This window comes from Thunnus maccoyii, chromosome 3 (genome assembly GCF_910596095.1).
Source record: "Thunnus maccoyii chromosome 3, fThuMac1.1, whole genome shotgun sequence".
Classification (NCBI taxonomy): Eukaryota; Metazoa; Chordata; class Actinopteri; order Scombriformes; family Scombridae; genus Thunnus; species Thunnus maccoyii.
The window spans coordinates 32,153,310-32,166,466 of NC_056535.1; the positions used below are offsets into that span (position 1 = coordinate 32,153,310).

General features: G+C 40.8%; 1 protein-coding gene across 1 annotated transcript in view; it reads right to left on the reverse strand.

Annotated features, from left to right (window-relative positions):
- The window catches only part of ptprt (protein tyrosine phosphatase receptor type T), a 289,634-nt gene that overhangs the window by 203,245 nt on the left and 73,232 nt on the right, over window positions 1-13,157 (reverse strand). The window contains exon 8 of the mRNA XM_042406727.1: window positions 12,250-12,543. Coding sequence (XP_042262661.1) covers window positions 12,250-12,543 — 294 coding nt within the window. The remainder of the gene's footprint in view (window positions 1-12,249; window positions 12,544-13,157) is intronic.

Below are 13,157 nucleotides of genomic sequence, written 5' to 3' on the forward strand. Positions count from 1 at the left end.
TATTACTTCTTCAAGAGAACTAGGGGTATCTTTACCGAACTCTTATTGGTGTGTGTGTGTGTGTGTGTGTGTTTGTGTGTTTGTGTGAGAATGTTCTCATCTCGCTTCTTAAAATGATTCCTATACAAGTGTGTGTTTGTGTTTATGTGTGTTGGCTTCGCTGTTACAAAGCTCTTATTGATGTTTCTGGTTTGGAGGAAGATAAGGGGCATTTAGACTCTATGTGTGTGTGTATGTGTGTGTGTGTGTGTGTGTGTGTGGGCAAGAGTGTGTGTATGTAGTAGTGACAGGGACAAGGCTAGCTACCTAGCGGCTGTATAATGCCTCCTACCCAGACTTAATGAAGGAGAAATTGGGTCCTGATGGCTTTGCAACAAAGGACAGCCCTGCAGCATTGTGTATGTGTGAGTGTGTGTGTATGTGTGTGTGTGTGTGTGTGTGTGTGAATGAGTGTGAGTAACTTATTTGCGGGCAAAATGGGAAACATTTTCTTCTAATAAAGACCCTCTATTTCTTTTGTGCTCGCCTGGCTTCCTTCTCAAACTCTGCTTCAGCGAGTGTAAGTGTGTCTATGTGTGTGTGTGTGTGTGTGTGTGTGTGTGTGTGTGCGCATGGTCCTCTTATCTTGTCTCCTCAAATTATCACTGCAACTCTGTGTGTATGTAAGACTGTGTGTATTGCTAAAACAATTTTTATGTGTGTGCGTGTGTGTGTGTGTGTGTGTGTGTGTGTGTGTGTGTGTGTGAGTGTCACAGCCTTGTGTGCTACTGTAGCTTATTACCCAGAATGTATGGTGTTTTGGTACAAGAGATCTCAGAAAAACAGCGGGAGACGACGCTACCAGAGAAAGCAAAAGACACACATGTATGCACGGGTCAACAGAAGAACCCCAGAGGATTTTGGGAAATCACATGACCTGTGTACTAGTGTGGTTACATCATGAGTCATGTGTGCGTTTATTTTTTTATTATTCAAAGAAATGGTTGTAGTAAGTTTAAAGTCCCCCTGACATTCATCAACACACATTCTCTCTCCAAAATACACCCCCACACTCAAACTCTAATTTACACACTCATGCACACACACGCACACACTCTCTCTCTCTCTCTCGCTCTCTCTCTCTCTTACCCCTGGTGTTACTCATCCTGCCTTCTCACAGCTCTCCCAAGTGTTGATTACAACCGCTACACTGCTGCGAGAGTGAAAAAGTGTGTACGCGTGTTAACGTTTGCGTATATGAAAGTGTTTTTACAGTATGTCAAACACACACACGGTCACATGTATGTGGATGCGAGTGCACGTGGCCACACACACACACACATGCAAATACTGTATGTTTTCATATCATGTGTCAATTCAATTTCACAGCTACCTCATATTATTTGGGAGGGGGGAGGGGGGGCTGTAAAAGTTCACGGGGTTGCTTTTGTGTATCCACGTGTTCATGCATGTGTGCGTCCGTGTCTTTGTGCTGAATAATATGACTCCTGCCTCATGTTTTCATGTCTGTCACTGGTTTTTAAGTGGTTCTCACTTCATCTCCCAGAGAGACAAACTTCACACCCCTCTACTCCCTTCTGTTCCTCCATGACAAGCACATAACACACCCTCAGAATAGAGGCCTGTTACTAGGAAGATTTTGAAGCGTGTGTGTTGTTGTCGGGGTATCTAGGTAGAGTTCACTGGAGTTATATTTTTATCGATAGCAATTAAGCTACTAAAGGCGATGAATACGAGTTGCAAGGGCTTATGGGGGCATCGGCCTCGATTGTTTAGCGATAAATGCTAGCCTTGGCCAGAGATATGGATTTTCTCAGAAGGTTCCTTTCTCTATTCTTTTAAAAATGATTAAAAAAAATGAAACAAGTCAAATTGTTTGTAGCTCTACTGCCCGTGGGGGTGCAGGATAATAAACAGCCACCGTGAGGCCATTATTTGGAGGTGGGGTGCCGTGCTTAAGGGCATCTCAGCAGTAGATATCGAAGGACAGGTGAGAGTGTATCATCAGTCTGCTGCTGCGCTCTGTTGTATTTTCATGGTGATTCACGGGTGATTGGTATTCACAGCGTGCCCTATGTCCCATCGCTCTGATTGATCTGATGATGAAAAGATCCTTCAATCTTGAGACACACAAATACATATTCTAGCATGGAGTGAAGAACAAGCACACCTACACACACACATACACACACACATTTATTCTCAGAAGGTTTTGAGTATAAAAGACCTGCAGACTCATCTCCCTCTGGGGCAAACATATCGACCGGCCTGATTCATAATGTTTGATTCGTAAGACTCTGGTTTCATATGCCTACCTTAAAATATTGTGTTTCTTCAGATGGCCATGTCTTTTTTTTTAACTCTTACTTAGCAAGGACACGGAGTAGCAACCACTTACAGTGATCACGGTTACAGTGATGAACTGCTGATATGGATCAAAAATGCTTGGGTCAGAATCATTCCTATACAAATGTTATTTAAATAATTCACTTAAAGTAATGAAGTAGTTCACTTACAGTGTTCATTTTGGGTCTTTTCATGCATGACATAATATATGGAAAAAAGTTTTTTTAAACTACAGTAATTCTATTTTTTTTTACTTTACTCCCATGATGCATGTATGATATGCACTTGAGCAGCTGCAGCACCATTATAGCTTCTGGCTGGTTACATGAGATGTGCACATTGAAATCATGATGGGAAAAAAAAAGTAATTTTCTCTCATAATCATCTGCTTATAGTGATCAATTTGACCCGGACAGGCGTGATCACTATAAGTGGTTTCCACTGTAGTAATAATCTAAATATCCACGGTGTACAGTACGTACTCATCAGTATACAGTGTGTGCCTCATTATTAGTCATAATACATTGTGTAGGCTGAAAGAGAAAAATCCCAAGCATTGCTGACACATTATACTTCGTCCATGTGAGTCTGTGTAGTTGAGAACAACAAATAGAAGGATTTTTTCTTGACGTGGAAAGTTTGCCCTGCGTATAGGCTTACGTGCCTTGCTCAAAGGCAACTAAATGAGTTATTGATTGACAGGAAGATGTTTCACATTCACTGTTGCTGTCCAGTATTTCCCCAGGATTGTGGAATTTGGAGTGCAAACCCTCTTGAAACCAAAAAAAATAAAATAAAATTATACAGCGAGAATCCAGGAAAGGATGGTGCATTTATGCAATACATTAACACAGTAACTGGTTAGTGTTTGATTTTTCATCCAATAAGAAATGAGATGTGACAGAGAAGGCAGATGGAGCAGATTGTCTGGGGAGTCTAAATCCAACAATGGAAGTCTTTTCTGTTCTAAATAATGAACTGGCAACTTATGAACAAGACACAGCTGAGCCTTCACAATGTCTTTTTTTTTTTTATATGTACAAGAAGTAAAGAATGAATCGATGCAGTCTATGTGCTAATGGGAAATGCAGCAGATCAGCCTCATCTCTGTCAAACACACAAACTATGTCTTGGAGGTTATTGAACATACACACACACACACACACACACACACACACATGCAGTTTGATTTACACCTCATTTCTTTTGTTTTTTTGTTTTTTTTTTTGTGAGGTTTCACATGAATCGGTGCTTCCCACAATCTCACATTAAACCATGTAGCACAAGAATGTTCCCCAGTATGTATAGTTTGGCCTTGTAGTATCACATCATCCAACTGTTGATTAAAAATGTGTTGTTTTATATTGAGTTTCGTGGAAAATGTTTGCTTTACATTGTTTAAATGCCTGTTGAAATAATGTAATGAATACTGGATTCCGCTGGGAAATATAATGATTGAAGGTTGTCTATAAAGTTTTGACACTTTAGACAGTGTCAGTTTGGTTATTTTGATTGCAGCAAGCTGTGTTCTTGGTATTTATACTGTTTACATTTGGTTTTAGAGGACAGGTGTGACATGAATCCCTGGAATATTAGTTTAATCTCATGGCCTGATGAAGGTTTTGTTGTATTGGTGTCAGTTAGCCTCACAATTGGACACATATAATATATACCAATTGTCTTCCATGTACAGCATAGTACAATGTACAATGGATTTAAGACGTTGGTTCTGAAGTTGAATGTAACATACTGTAATAACCCTCAAACCATGTCATGCATCTCAATCACTGAGGACGGTGTATGTCCTTCAAATCGTCATGCTTCAGTTAGTTAAAAGAGGAGCACTCAGAGAAGGAGGATTTCAAAATTGCAACAAAGCCATAACAACAGCCAACAATGAAACTACGCTGAAAGAGTGACAAGACATCAGAGTGAATTTAAAAAAGGGACTCGGGGGGGGGGGGGGGGGGGGGGGGGGGGGGGCATAAGGCACTCTGTGGGTGGTTGTCTGCCTCAGTATGTGAACAAGAGAATGTCGGGTTGCGGAGGAGCTAAAAACATGTACAATGACCTTAAAAGACAGGAAAGTGAAAGGGTTGGGCCTGGAAAAGAATGAGAGAACAGAGGACAGGGATGTGGCAGGCGTTCTGAGACTGAGCGATGAAGAAATATGCCAACATAGATACTCAAAGGGACAATAACAATTCACAGAAGGACAGTGGGTTTCACATACAGTAGCATGATAAGAAAAGAATTGATGCTCTCAGAAAAGAGAAAGAGAACACACACAAAAAAAACAGACGAGTCCAAGAGACTTTCTTATAATGAAATGTGAGTACAATAGGCTGTTTTGTGTGATCAGAGTTGAGTTTTTATCCTCCATTCAAGTCTGCTCTTCTCAAAGGTATGATTACGACTCATGAGCTCCCCTGTGAAGATGGATTTTAGTTCCCCTGGTCTGATGATTTCAGTGGGAAAAAAAACTGCACATAAGGGTTTTTTTTTTGAAAAATGCTGAAGAGAGACATTGCATGCAAAACTGAATTTTTATTTATGACAGCAAAGACATATGGTTTTCATTAACGTTTTTTGAAGAGTGAAGAGTGTTTTGTAGTTTCCTAAGGTAACAACATATTCATGCCACTTCTATTATCATATGAAAGATTATTTACTTGGAAAAAAAATACATTTTCTTTGGTCATTTGTGTTTTTGTGTCCTGCCTGTCCTTTGAGCAGCTCCTTAGCAGAGACTAGACTAACAGGAAGTGGCAGGAAGCCACATTTTTTACTTTCTACTGAGCAAGTACTCCAAAATGGAAAAGTACCATAGATTTCCATCCACACTGCAAGGAAACAAATGAAACTCTTCATGTATCTATTTAACAGGGAGCTTTTTTACCAGCAAAAACTAGCCACTTTGTACAATCATGTGAATGGTGCAATTGCTCTTAGCGATGTGGAAGCAAACTCCTTGACACGTGAAAGCCTCCTTTACTCCATGCAGCATCTTGATTAAAAGACGCTGTTCTGGTTCAAGATGTTCAGCACATAGGTTTTTGTCAGAGAGCAACAAGAAGGTGTGAATGGGACCAAAGAAAGCAAAGGAAGAGGCAAAGCGACAGGGGAAAAGAGACTGAATTATTAAACCTGGTTGATCCCTTAACTATTGTACTAGAGTTTTGCAAGTGTAATTGGCGATTTTAAGGGGCAGTTTAAGTATGTTCCTCTCTCTCCTCCTTCATTTACCACTTTAAACTTTTTTGGACTAATTGCTCATCTGGTGATTCCCCATGGAGTCCATTGTAAAACTGTGCCTATCGTTGCCACATCCATGTGTCTTTACAATCAGGGTTGGTGATTAAAATGTTAAAGAAAGATGCCATATGGACAAAATACTATTTAAATATATCTTAACATTTCAAGTTGTTTCTGTTGGCTTTGGCTGACACATTAAAGCAGAAGATGCAAATATAATGGCTGCTGAATTAAATATACCAGTCACCTTTGTTCAGAAAGGAACCAAGTCAGGTGAGTCCAAAAGGCCAAAAGTCTACTGCTAATGGTGCCATCATGAAAGATTAGGGTTGATATTGGAGGGGAAGCTACAGTTTCCAGATGTGGTCTTCAAAAGATGAGAATTTCTGGTGGAGCTCACAGAGTTGCCAAGAGGTACATGAGAGGAACGCTTCTAAATATCAACCTCTAGTGCAGGTATACAGATTAAAGAATGGAAAGCATAGCCGTTCCCTGCTCACAGCAGAGGCTTCCCGGCAGTGTCAGTTTGTCGATTTCTGACAACAAAGGTCTACGAATGGAGAAATAAGCAGAGAAAGATAGATTTGGAGTAGGTAATTTGGCAGTCACTATGTACAATCTGATGACATCTGCTTCTGACTGAAGCCTACAGTTACCTCAACAACAGGTAGCTTGAAAGAGCACCAGTGCAGGCTTGCCATATGTTATTTGTTTCTTACAACACAATGTGCTTATTAAAAAAAAATAAACTGTCTGGATTCAGACTATTATATCATACCGCTGCATCTGTAAAAATGGAAGCTCTGAACGGTTTGATTCTTGTAACGTTTGATACAGAAAGGATGCACTCTCTTAACTGCATCGAAACTGCTTGGCTTGGCAGAACGGCGGAGCAGTGGTGTCAGCCAAATCAGTATATATCCAGCAGGTGAATTAAAAATCCATCTTTATGGAGCAGCACATTAGCCAACACTTACATTACCATCCTTCACATAAAGATCTACTTTATAAGATATGGGCAAGATGTGGGGGGGAAGAGAGAAGGTGTTGGGATGTAGTATATAACCCTCAGGTGAATTAAGTCTTTTTTAGAGTGCTGCATATTAGCCAACATTCACATTAGCATCTGCCTCCCATAAAGAAGAGAGAGGGAAAGGAAATGTTACGGGAGAAAAGGCAGAGAAAGTATACTAAAGGAAGATTTATATACAGCGGATGAATTAAAGGTCCATCTTTATAGGGTAACATATTAGCCAACACTTACATTATCATCCTTCACATAAAAATATTAAAGAGAGGAGAGGTGGGGAGGAGGAGGAGAAGAAGAAGAAGTGAGGAGTGGGGATTAGAGGAGGATGTAGCTGCACTTTGAAGAGGTAATGCTAAAGTTAAAAGCTGATATTTATAGAGACAGAGATCACAGCCAATATTCACATTTTATGGTTAGGGAATATTGAGTTTAAGGTAATATTCTGGATGAAGGAGAGGAGGAAGGGGGGATAAAGAGGTATAGGGAGCGGTGGAGAAAGATGGAGGAGAGGAAAAAGGAAGAGTTGACAGGATGGGAAAATGTCAGGGGAGTGTTTGTGTTGCGTCAGTGAGGACAAAACAATGGAAGTCGCACATACATATGAAATTAGAGGAGTAAGGAAACAACTGGTCCCGGTTAAAGAAGAAGAGATGGGTATAAAGAGAAATTATCCAAATGAAAACAGACTGTTGAGTTATCAGAAAGCCTTGAAAAGTAAGGATGAGCGGGAGGGATGGAGGGACGGGAGCAAGAGAAAAGAGGTAGAGGGGCGCATGATGAAATCAATCATTATCAAGGCCGTGTCCTCGCTGCACCTCCAGCAAAGTAGAGAGTTCATTTTAGCTCTCCTCCTCAATCTACTCTTCACACCGCTCTCACAAATGCGCCACGCTAGAGAAGGCACATGGCTAAAATCGTTGTTGGATTCCCTGAAGCCACCGCAGCGCCGGTTTTTGGGTGAAATGGCCTGAATCCCATTTTGAGTGAGTGACGGACGGCCACCTGGCAGCCGGCTGCGACATCCACTACGAGGCGGAACAACAATAGTGTGTGTGGAGCCACCAGCCACCAGGGCTCACTTTGTGTTGGATAGTATCATCCAGAGTACAAGACTTGTACACATCTGTTAATGCATTTTTTTTAAACTCACTTTGGTGATCAACGGCATGGCTACTGGCTGCATAGATAGATAGATATGATTTTTTCTTTCCAAATTATCTTTTTTTTTTAATTAATTTGTCGTTATGCTTAAGTATAGCAGAAAGTTTGGCAACTTTTAGCATTGATAAAGGTTTTTCCAACTGCCTTCTGGTTCTTTACACTTTTTTCTCTGTTTCCAACTTGCTTTTTTTAAGCAATACAGCCAATTAGCATTGTTATAATTGTAAGCAATTTTGTTCATCAGCACTGGCATAACAGTTAGCGTGATAGCCCATCTGTGTAGCTCTAACTGTTTGCATATAATACAACAACTTTAGCATAATTGTTTATAACAAATCCCCATAGTGATTCACTTCAAGCCGTTATATTTTAGTTGACACTTTATTGCAGATAGACTGAGACACAAAGAACAGTTTGGGGTTTAATGTCTTGCTTAAAGTCTCTTAGACAATATCTATTTATGGATAAATTACCTGCTGCAGGAATCAAACGTGACTTATCATCTGCAGGACGTCTTTGTAATCAGTACTCGAGTCTGAGTGTTTGATCTGTACAAGCTCAGGCAGCGCTGCTAATCTGATGGAAGCCACATGCAAAAACATTTTTGTATTCTTTCCCTAAACTGCCCCCTAAATTACTCTATAAGGCTGCCTGTTCCGCTCCATTTTAGAGCAGGTTTCATTCATACCATGAAAATCAGTAGATTGAATCATAATACATTTAGTGGTGTCAGAAGGTTGGTGGTATGAGGGGACCCAAAACAATTTAAAAATATTGATATAGCTGCCAACAATATGTCTGCAGAGGAGACTGTCTTCTCAAGAAAGACGACTGCATCAGTCATTTCACCAAATGCCCAAAAACGACGTGTTACAAAGATGCATTTGTAGAACATTTGCATCAGAGTTGCACTATACTGTTTATATATTACTATTGTATCACAATAAATCTGATATTAAAATGATTTATGTTTGAAAACGCTACATATAACTGCTTTAAAGCAATCATTAGGCCTTTTGTTGAGGCTTGAGCTGGGCTTTAGATGCTAACATGAACAGATAGATGAACACAAAAGGTGTGGAGACAAACACACACAAACACACACACAAACACACGTACACTAAAGCTGAAAACACACCGCCGCCGCAGTGCCATGGCGCATCACACGACACACGTCAAGCGCTGCCCCTGGCACCAATAGGAAGCGTCGCGCTGCAGCGCGTCATCAGGAAGATAACACACACAGCGCCTGGAGAGCCGATCTCCAGAGCTATGGCTTGCCAGGCAGTGTCTTTTTTGCTGTTGTCGTTGTAATGATGGGACTGTGGGTTGTACACCTCGGGATGTTTCTCTTCATCCACTGTTCTACACGTATGAGGTGTTCTACAGCATGAGGTGAGGAGAGGAAGTCAAGCTGCCACGGGAACAGAGGAGAAGACATGCTGCTACGAGAGCCGGGATGTACAAGTGGAGCAGGGAGTGAGTGGAGTTTATTTATTTATTTATTTATTTATGTTATTTTAGGCTTGTAGATACAGGCACAAGTGAAACAGTTAAAACTACAGTGAAAAGCAAGAAACAAACTAATAAATAACATCTGTAGCTGGGCCAGCAGTGTATTGAAGTAAAAAACAGCTTTTTCTCTGATTTTTTTTTTTTTTTTTTGTGGGGGCAGCAAGGCTAGAAATAGGATAGCGGCATGAAATGTTGCAGGGTGGCACATCGACATGCGCTGGCATGCACCTAGCCCCCGCTGGTGTAGGGTTGTCCGTAGAGAATAACAGGGGCGGCTTTTTTGACGCACTCGATTCAATGGCGGTGTATTCTGGCCTTAACACTCCTAGTAGCCAGCAGGCTTGTGAATCTGTCATACCTGCCTGCTCCAATCCCATCACACACACACACACAATCAAACACACACACACACACCCTGTGAATGGTTGTGACAGTTCAACATAGCGCCACTAGCTCAGAAACACATGTTCCTTTCTACAATGCCTTACACACAAACCAACAAACACACACACACAGTGACCACCTCTGTTCCACTTCACTTCACATCAACCTTCACTCCGTCTTTCCCTCTCTTTGTCCTTCTTCCATCGCTTTTTCTCCTCCACTCTCCTCTCTTTTCATCCTCCTCTCTTCTTTATCCTTCTCTTTCTTTCTGGCTCTCCTCCTTTTCCTCATTAATCTCTCCTCTCCCAACACTTCCACTCTCTCAACATCCTCTTTTCCTCCCTGCTACATATACCAGTCTAGTTTTTTCATCTTTATTCATTCCACACTTTGTAAGTACAACTATTTCTCCCTTTTTTCTTACTCCTGTCTTACTGTGTCTACTATCTCTGTTGCCTTCCCTCATCCAAATCTTCATCATTGTCATCAACCTCAGTCTAGTTTAGGTTTACAAGCTGAACGGAGAGAATAAGGGCAAAGGGTGATGGAGTAAGTATACTATAGTGTAACATATTATCGAAGACAAACCCCATGAGACCAAAACCAATGAATCAATGATTTTCTGCATAGCCAAAGCCCAATATATCCTAACACTGTTTATTTTTTAGTCAAAAAATGTGTATTAACCCGCAGCTGAAAATAGTTTCACCCTATTTCAACCTAATTGAGAATTGTTTGCTAAAAGTAAAGTGCTGAGCTGTTCAGGGGAAGAAAAAAAACAATCTATATTTTCAGTAGGAACGAAGACGGGGAAGGCAAGTTATAAGGTACTGAGAGATGGACTTATGCATTATTGGTATTGGTCTTTAATAGGGATTTGCTGATAATGAATAGCGCCAGACTTTTCTTTAAGATGGAAGAGAAAGGTATAGAGAGATGAAAAGAATAAGAGAGAAGAAAGTGAGAGGGAGGGAAGGAGAGCGAGAGGGAGTCTGTGCTGTTAACACATAATTTTCACCTGCTTATTACCACAGAGTAAAAAAAACAAAAAAATCACTGACACACACACACACACACACACACACACACACACTGAGGTAAAAACACAGATTACACAAGTACTATGAAACACAGGAACAGATAGGCTACACACAGCGAGAGACGTGTACACAAAAAAACAAAATCAGTGTAAAATCTGACACATAACCACAACCGCAGACAAATCAAATTCCCATTCCAATTAAATTAAAGCACCTGACAATGTAATCCTCCAAAGTTCTGACATATTCTTACTTGTAACACAAACAACATAGCCCCAAGAGACACACACAAACACACTAGCTACACTGTCTTACAGGCACTAAAATATCTAAAAAAAAATCATACAAAATACAGCTGGGAAGCAGCACTATTTCTCTCTCTGTCTCCACTGTGAATCAAAGGTTAGATGCAGTTTGAGGAGAATTACTTTACAGACCAGCACCTTCACTTTCCACCATTTCTATCCTTTCTCTACTCTCCATATCCCCCTTTTTCTTTCTTATTCCCTCCATCTCTAATCCTCTCTCTCAAAAAAAAAAAATCACTTCCAAAGGCTTTAGTCTCCTATCTTTGCATCTGCAAAAGCTCTTGAGAAAAATGGTCAAGTGAGAGTAACAAAGAGAAGGTAGAATATAGTAAAAGACAGGAAAAGGGGAGAAAAAGAAACAAAAAGATGGAGGAGGAGAGGAGAATGAGTGCACAAAGAGGGAAATGTGAAAGTAAAGAACAAAAGGAGAAAGGAGCTAGGAAGAAGAGAAAGTGAAGAGACAAGCAGGAAGAGAAAACAATTAGATAAAAGGAGAGAAAAACAGAAGAAAAAGAAAGGAAGTGGTGGCTTCCTGCTGGATTAACTAGTCCACACACACACATGTAGAAACACACACACACAGTCACAAAAAGGCCGTCAGAGATCTGATGGGCTGTCACTTTATCAAATGAACTGCCACTCGTTGTGTCCTTAACACCCCCGCTGGGATCCTCATTATCGGCCATGATTGCCCCCACCTAACCTCCCTCACCTTCTCCTCCTCCTCCTCTTCCTCCCTCCTCCTCTTCCAGCCCCCGCACTCCACCTCTCCTTCAACTCTTCTTAACATCCCAATTACCATCATCTTTGATTTGTGCTCTTGTTCCCAAGAAGAATTAATTGGAAACATTTTTTTGCTGCTTTTCCCCTCTTTTTTCTGTTCTTCTTATTTTGCTCCTTCTCCTCTCTCCGTCAATAAATCAGATGACTGTCATTACTACAATCACCTGATATCAATATTCTATTTGATGAGTGAGTTGAATATTCATTTCATACTTTCAGCATGATCATCTGCTCCACAATGCAGTCATCTTTCCCAACAACAGCAGCAAGACGAAAGAGCAACTAGCAACTATCAAAATTGATTTAAAAAGGTAAATAAAGGAAAGAACCGCAAAGGTAAAGGGAAGTTTAAAAACTGACACAAACTCTAGAAGAATAAAAGAAAGGAAAAAGAGAAAGAAAGAGGAATAAAGTTGGCATCACTCACCTGCACATTTGGTCCTGGTGACCAGCGGTGGCCCCGGGGGCCCTGTTCCTCCCTCCCCAGGTCTTGACAGCAAGACCTTGATCTCGTACTCCACATCTGGATCCAGATGCCAGAGTTTATAGGTGGGGGAGTCAACCACATGGGTCTCTGCCCAGTTCCCTGAAGTGGTGCGGTACTCTACCTCCTTCAGGATGATCGGCCCGTCACCGATGATGCTGTTGGCGTTGGGTTTGATCCAAAGGTAGGTGGCGCCGACGGCGAGAAGCTCTGGTGGAGCGATGGGGGTGGGTGGAGCTGTGAAATGGGAGAAGAGATGGTTAGATTAGTGTAGATTCAGATTTTTTTCCTTTTTAATGCAACAAAATCAGAGAATATTTGATTAAAAAGGCAATAAAACATGTTGTTCCTGTTGAATCACGCAGTTCAGTCTCAGATCCAATCAGAAAATAAATACATCAGCATCTTTGACTGTAACTGTACCCCCACCACCTGAGCTTATTACTGTTAAATTAAAATGCATTACAGAATTCATCTTCCCTGAAAACTACATTAAAGTCCAATCAGTGGTAGCTAAGTGTGTAATACAATGAAAAAATGAATGAATGTTGAAGAACGTCCCCTCTTGGGTTGCTTAGTGTAATTTTCAAAACTAACACAATTTGAAATGCATAATTTCATTATGTGATGCTTTATGTACCACCTGTTTTCATGATATTTTCAGACCTCAGTTGGTTTCCACAGTACAAATAAGCGTAAACCTGATGACAGAAATCTATAGGAGGTCGATATTTTCAAGTTTATTGGGGTTTTCTGAAGATCTTGCACTCATGGTTGTATCTAAACCCAGTTTTACTTTCATCTGAGACTTAAGTTTTACATTAGACCCTCGTAGACCCATTGAACTGTTA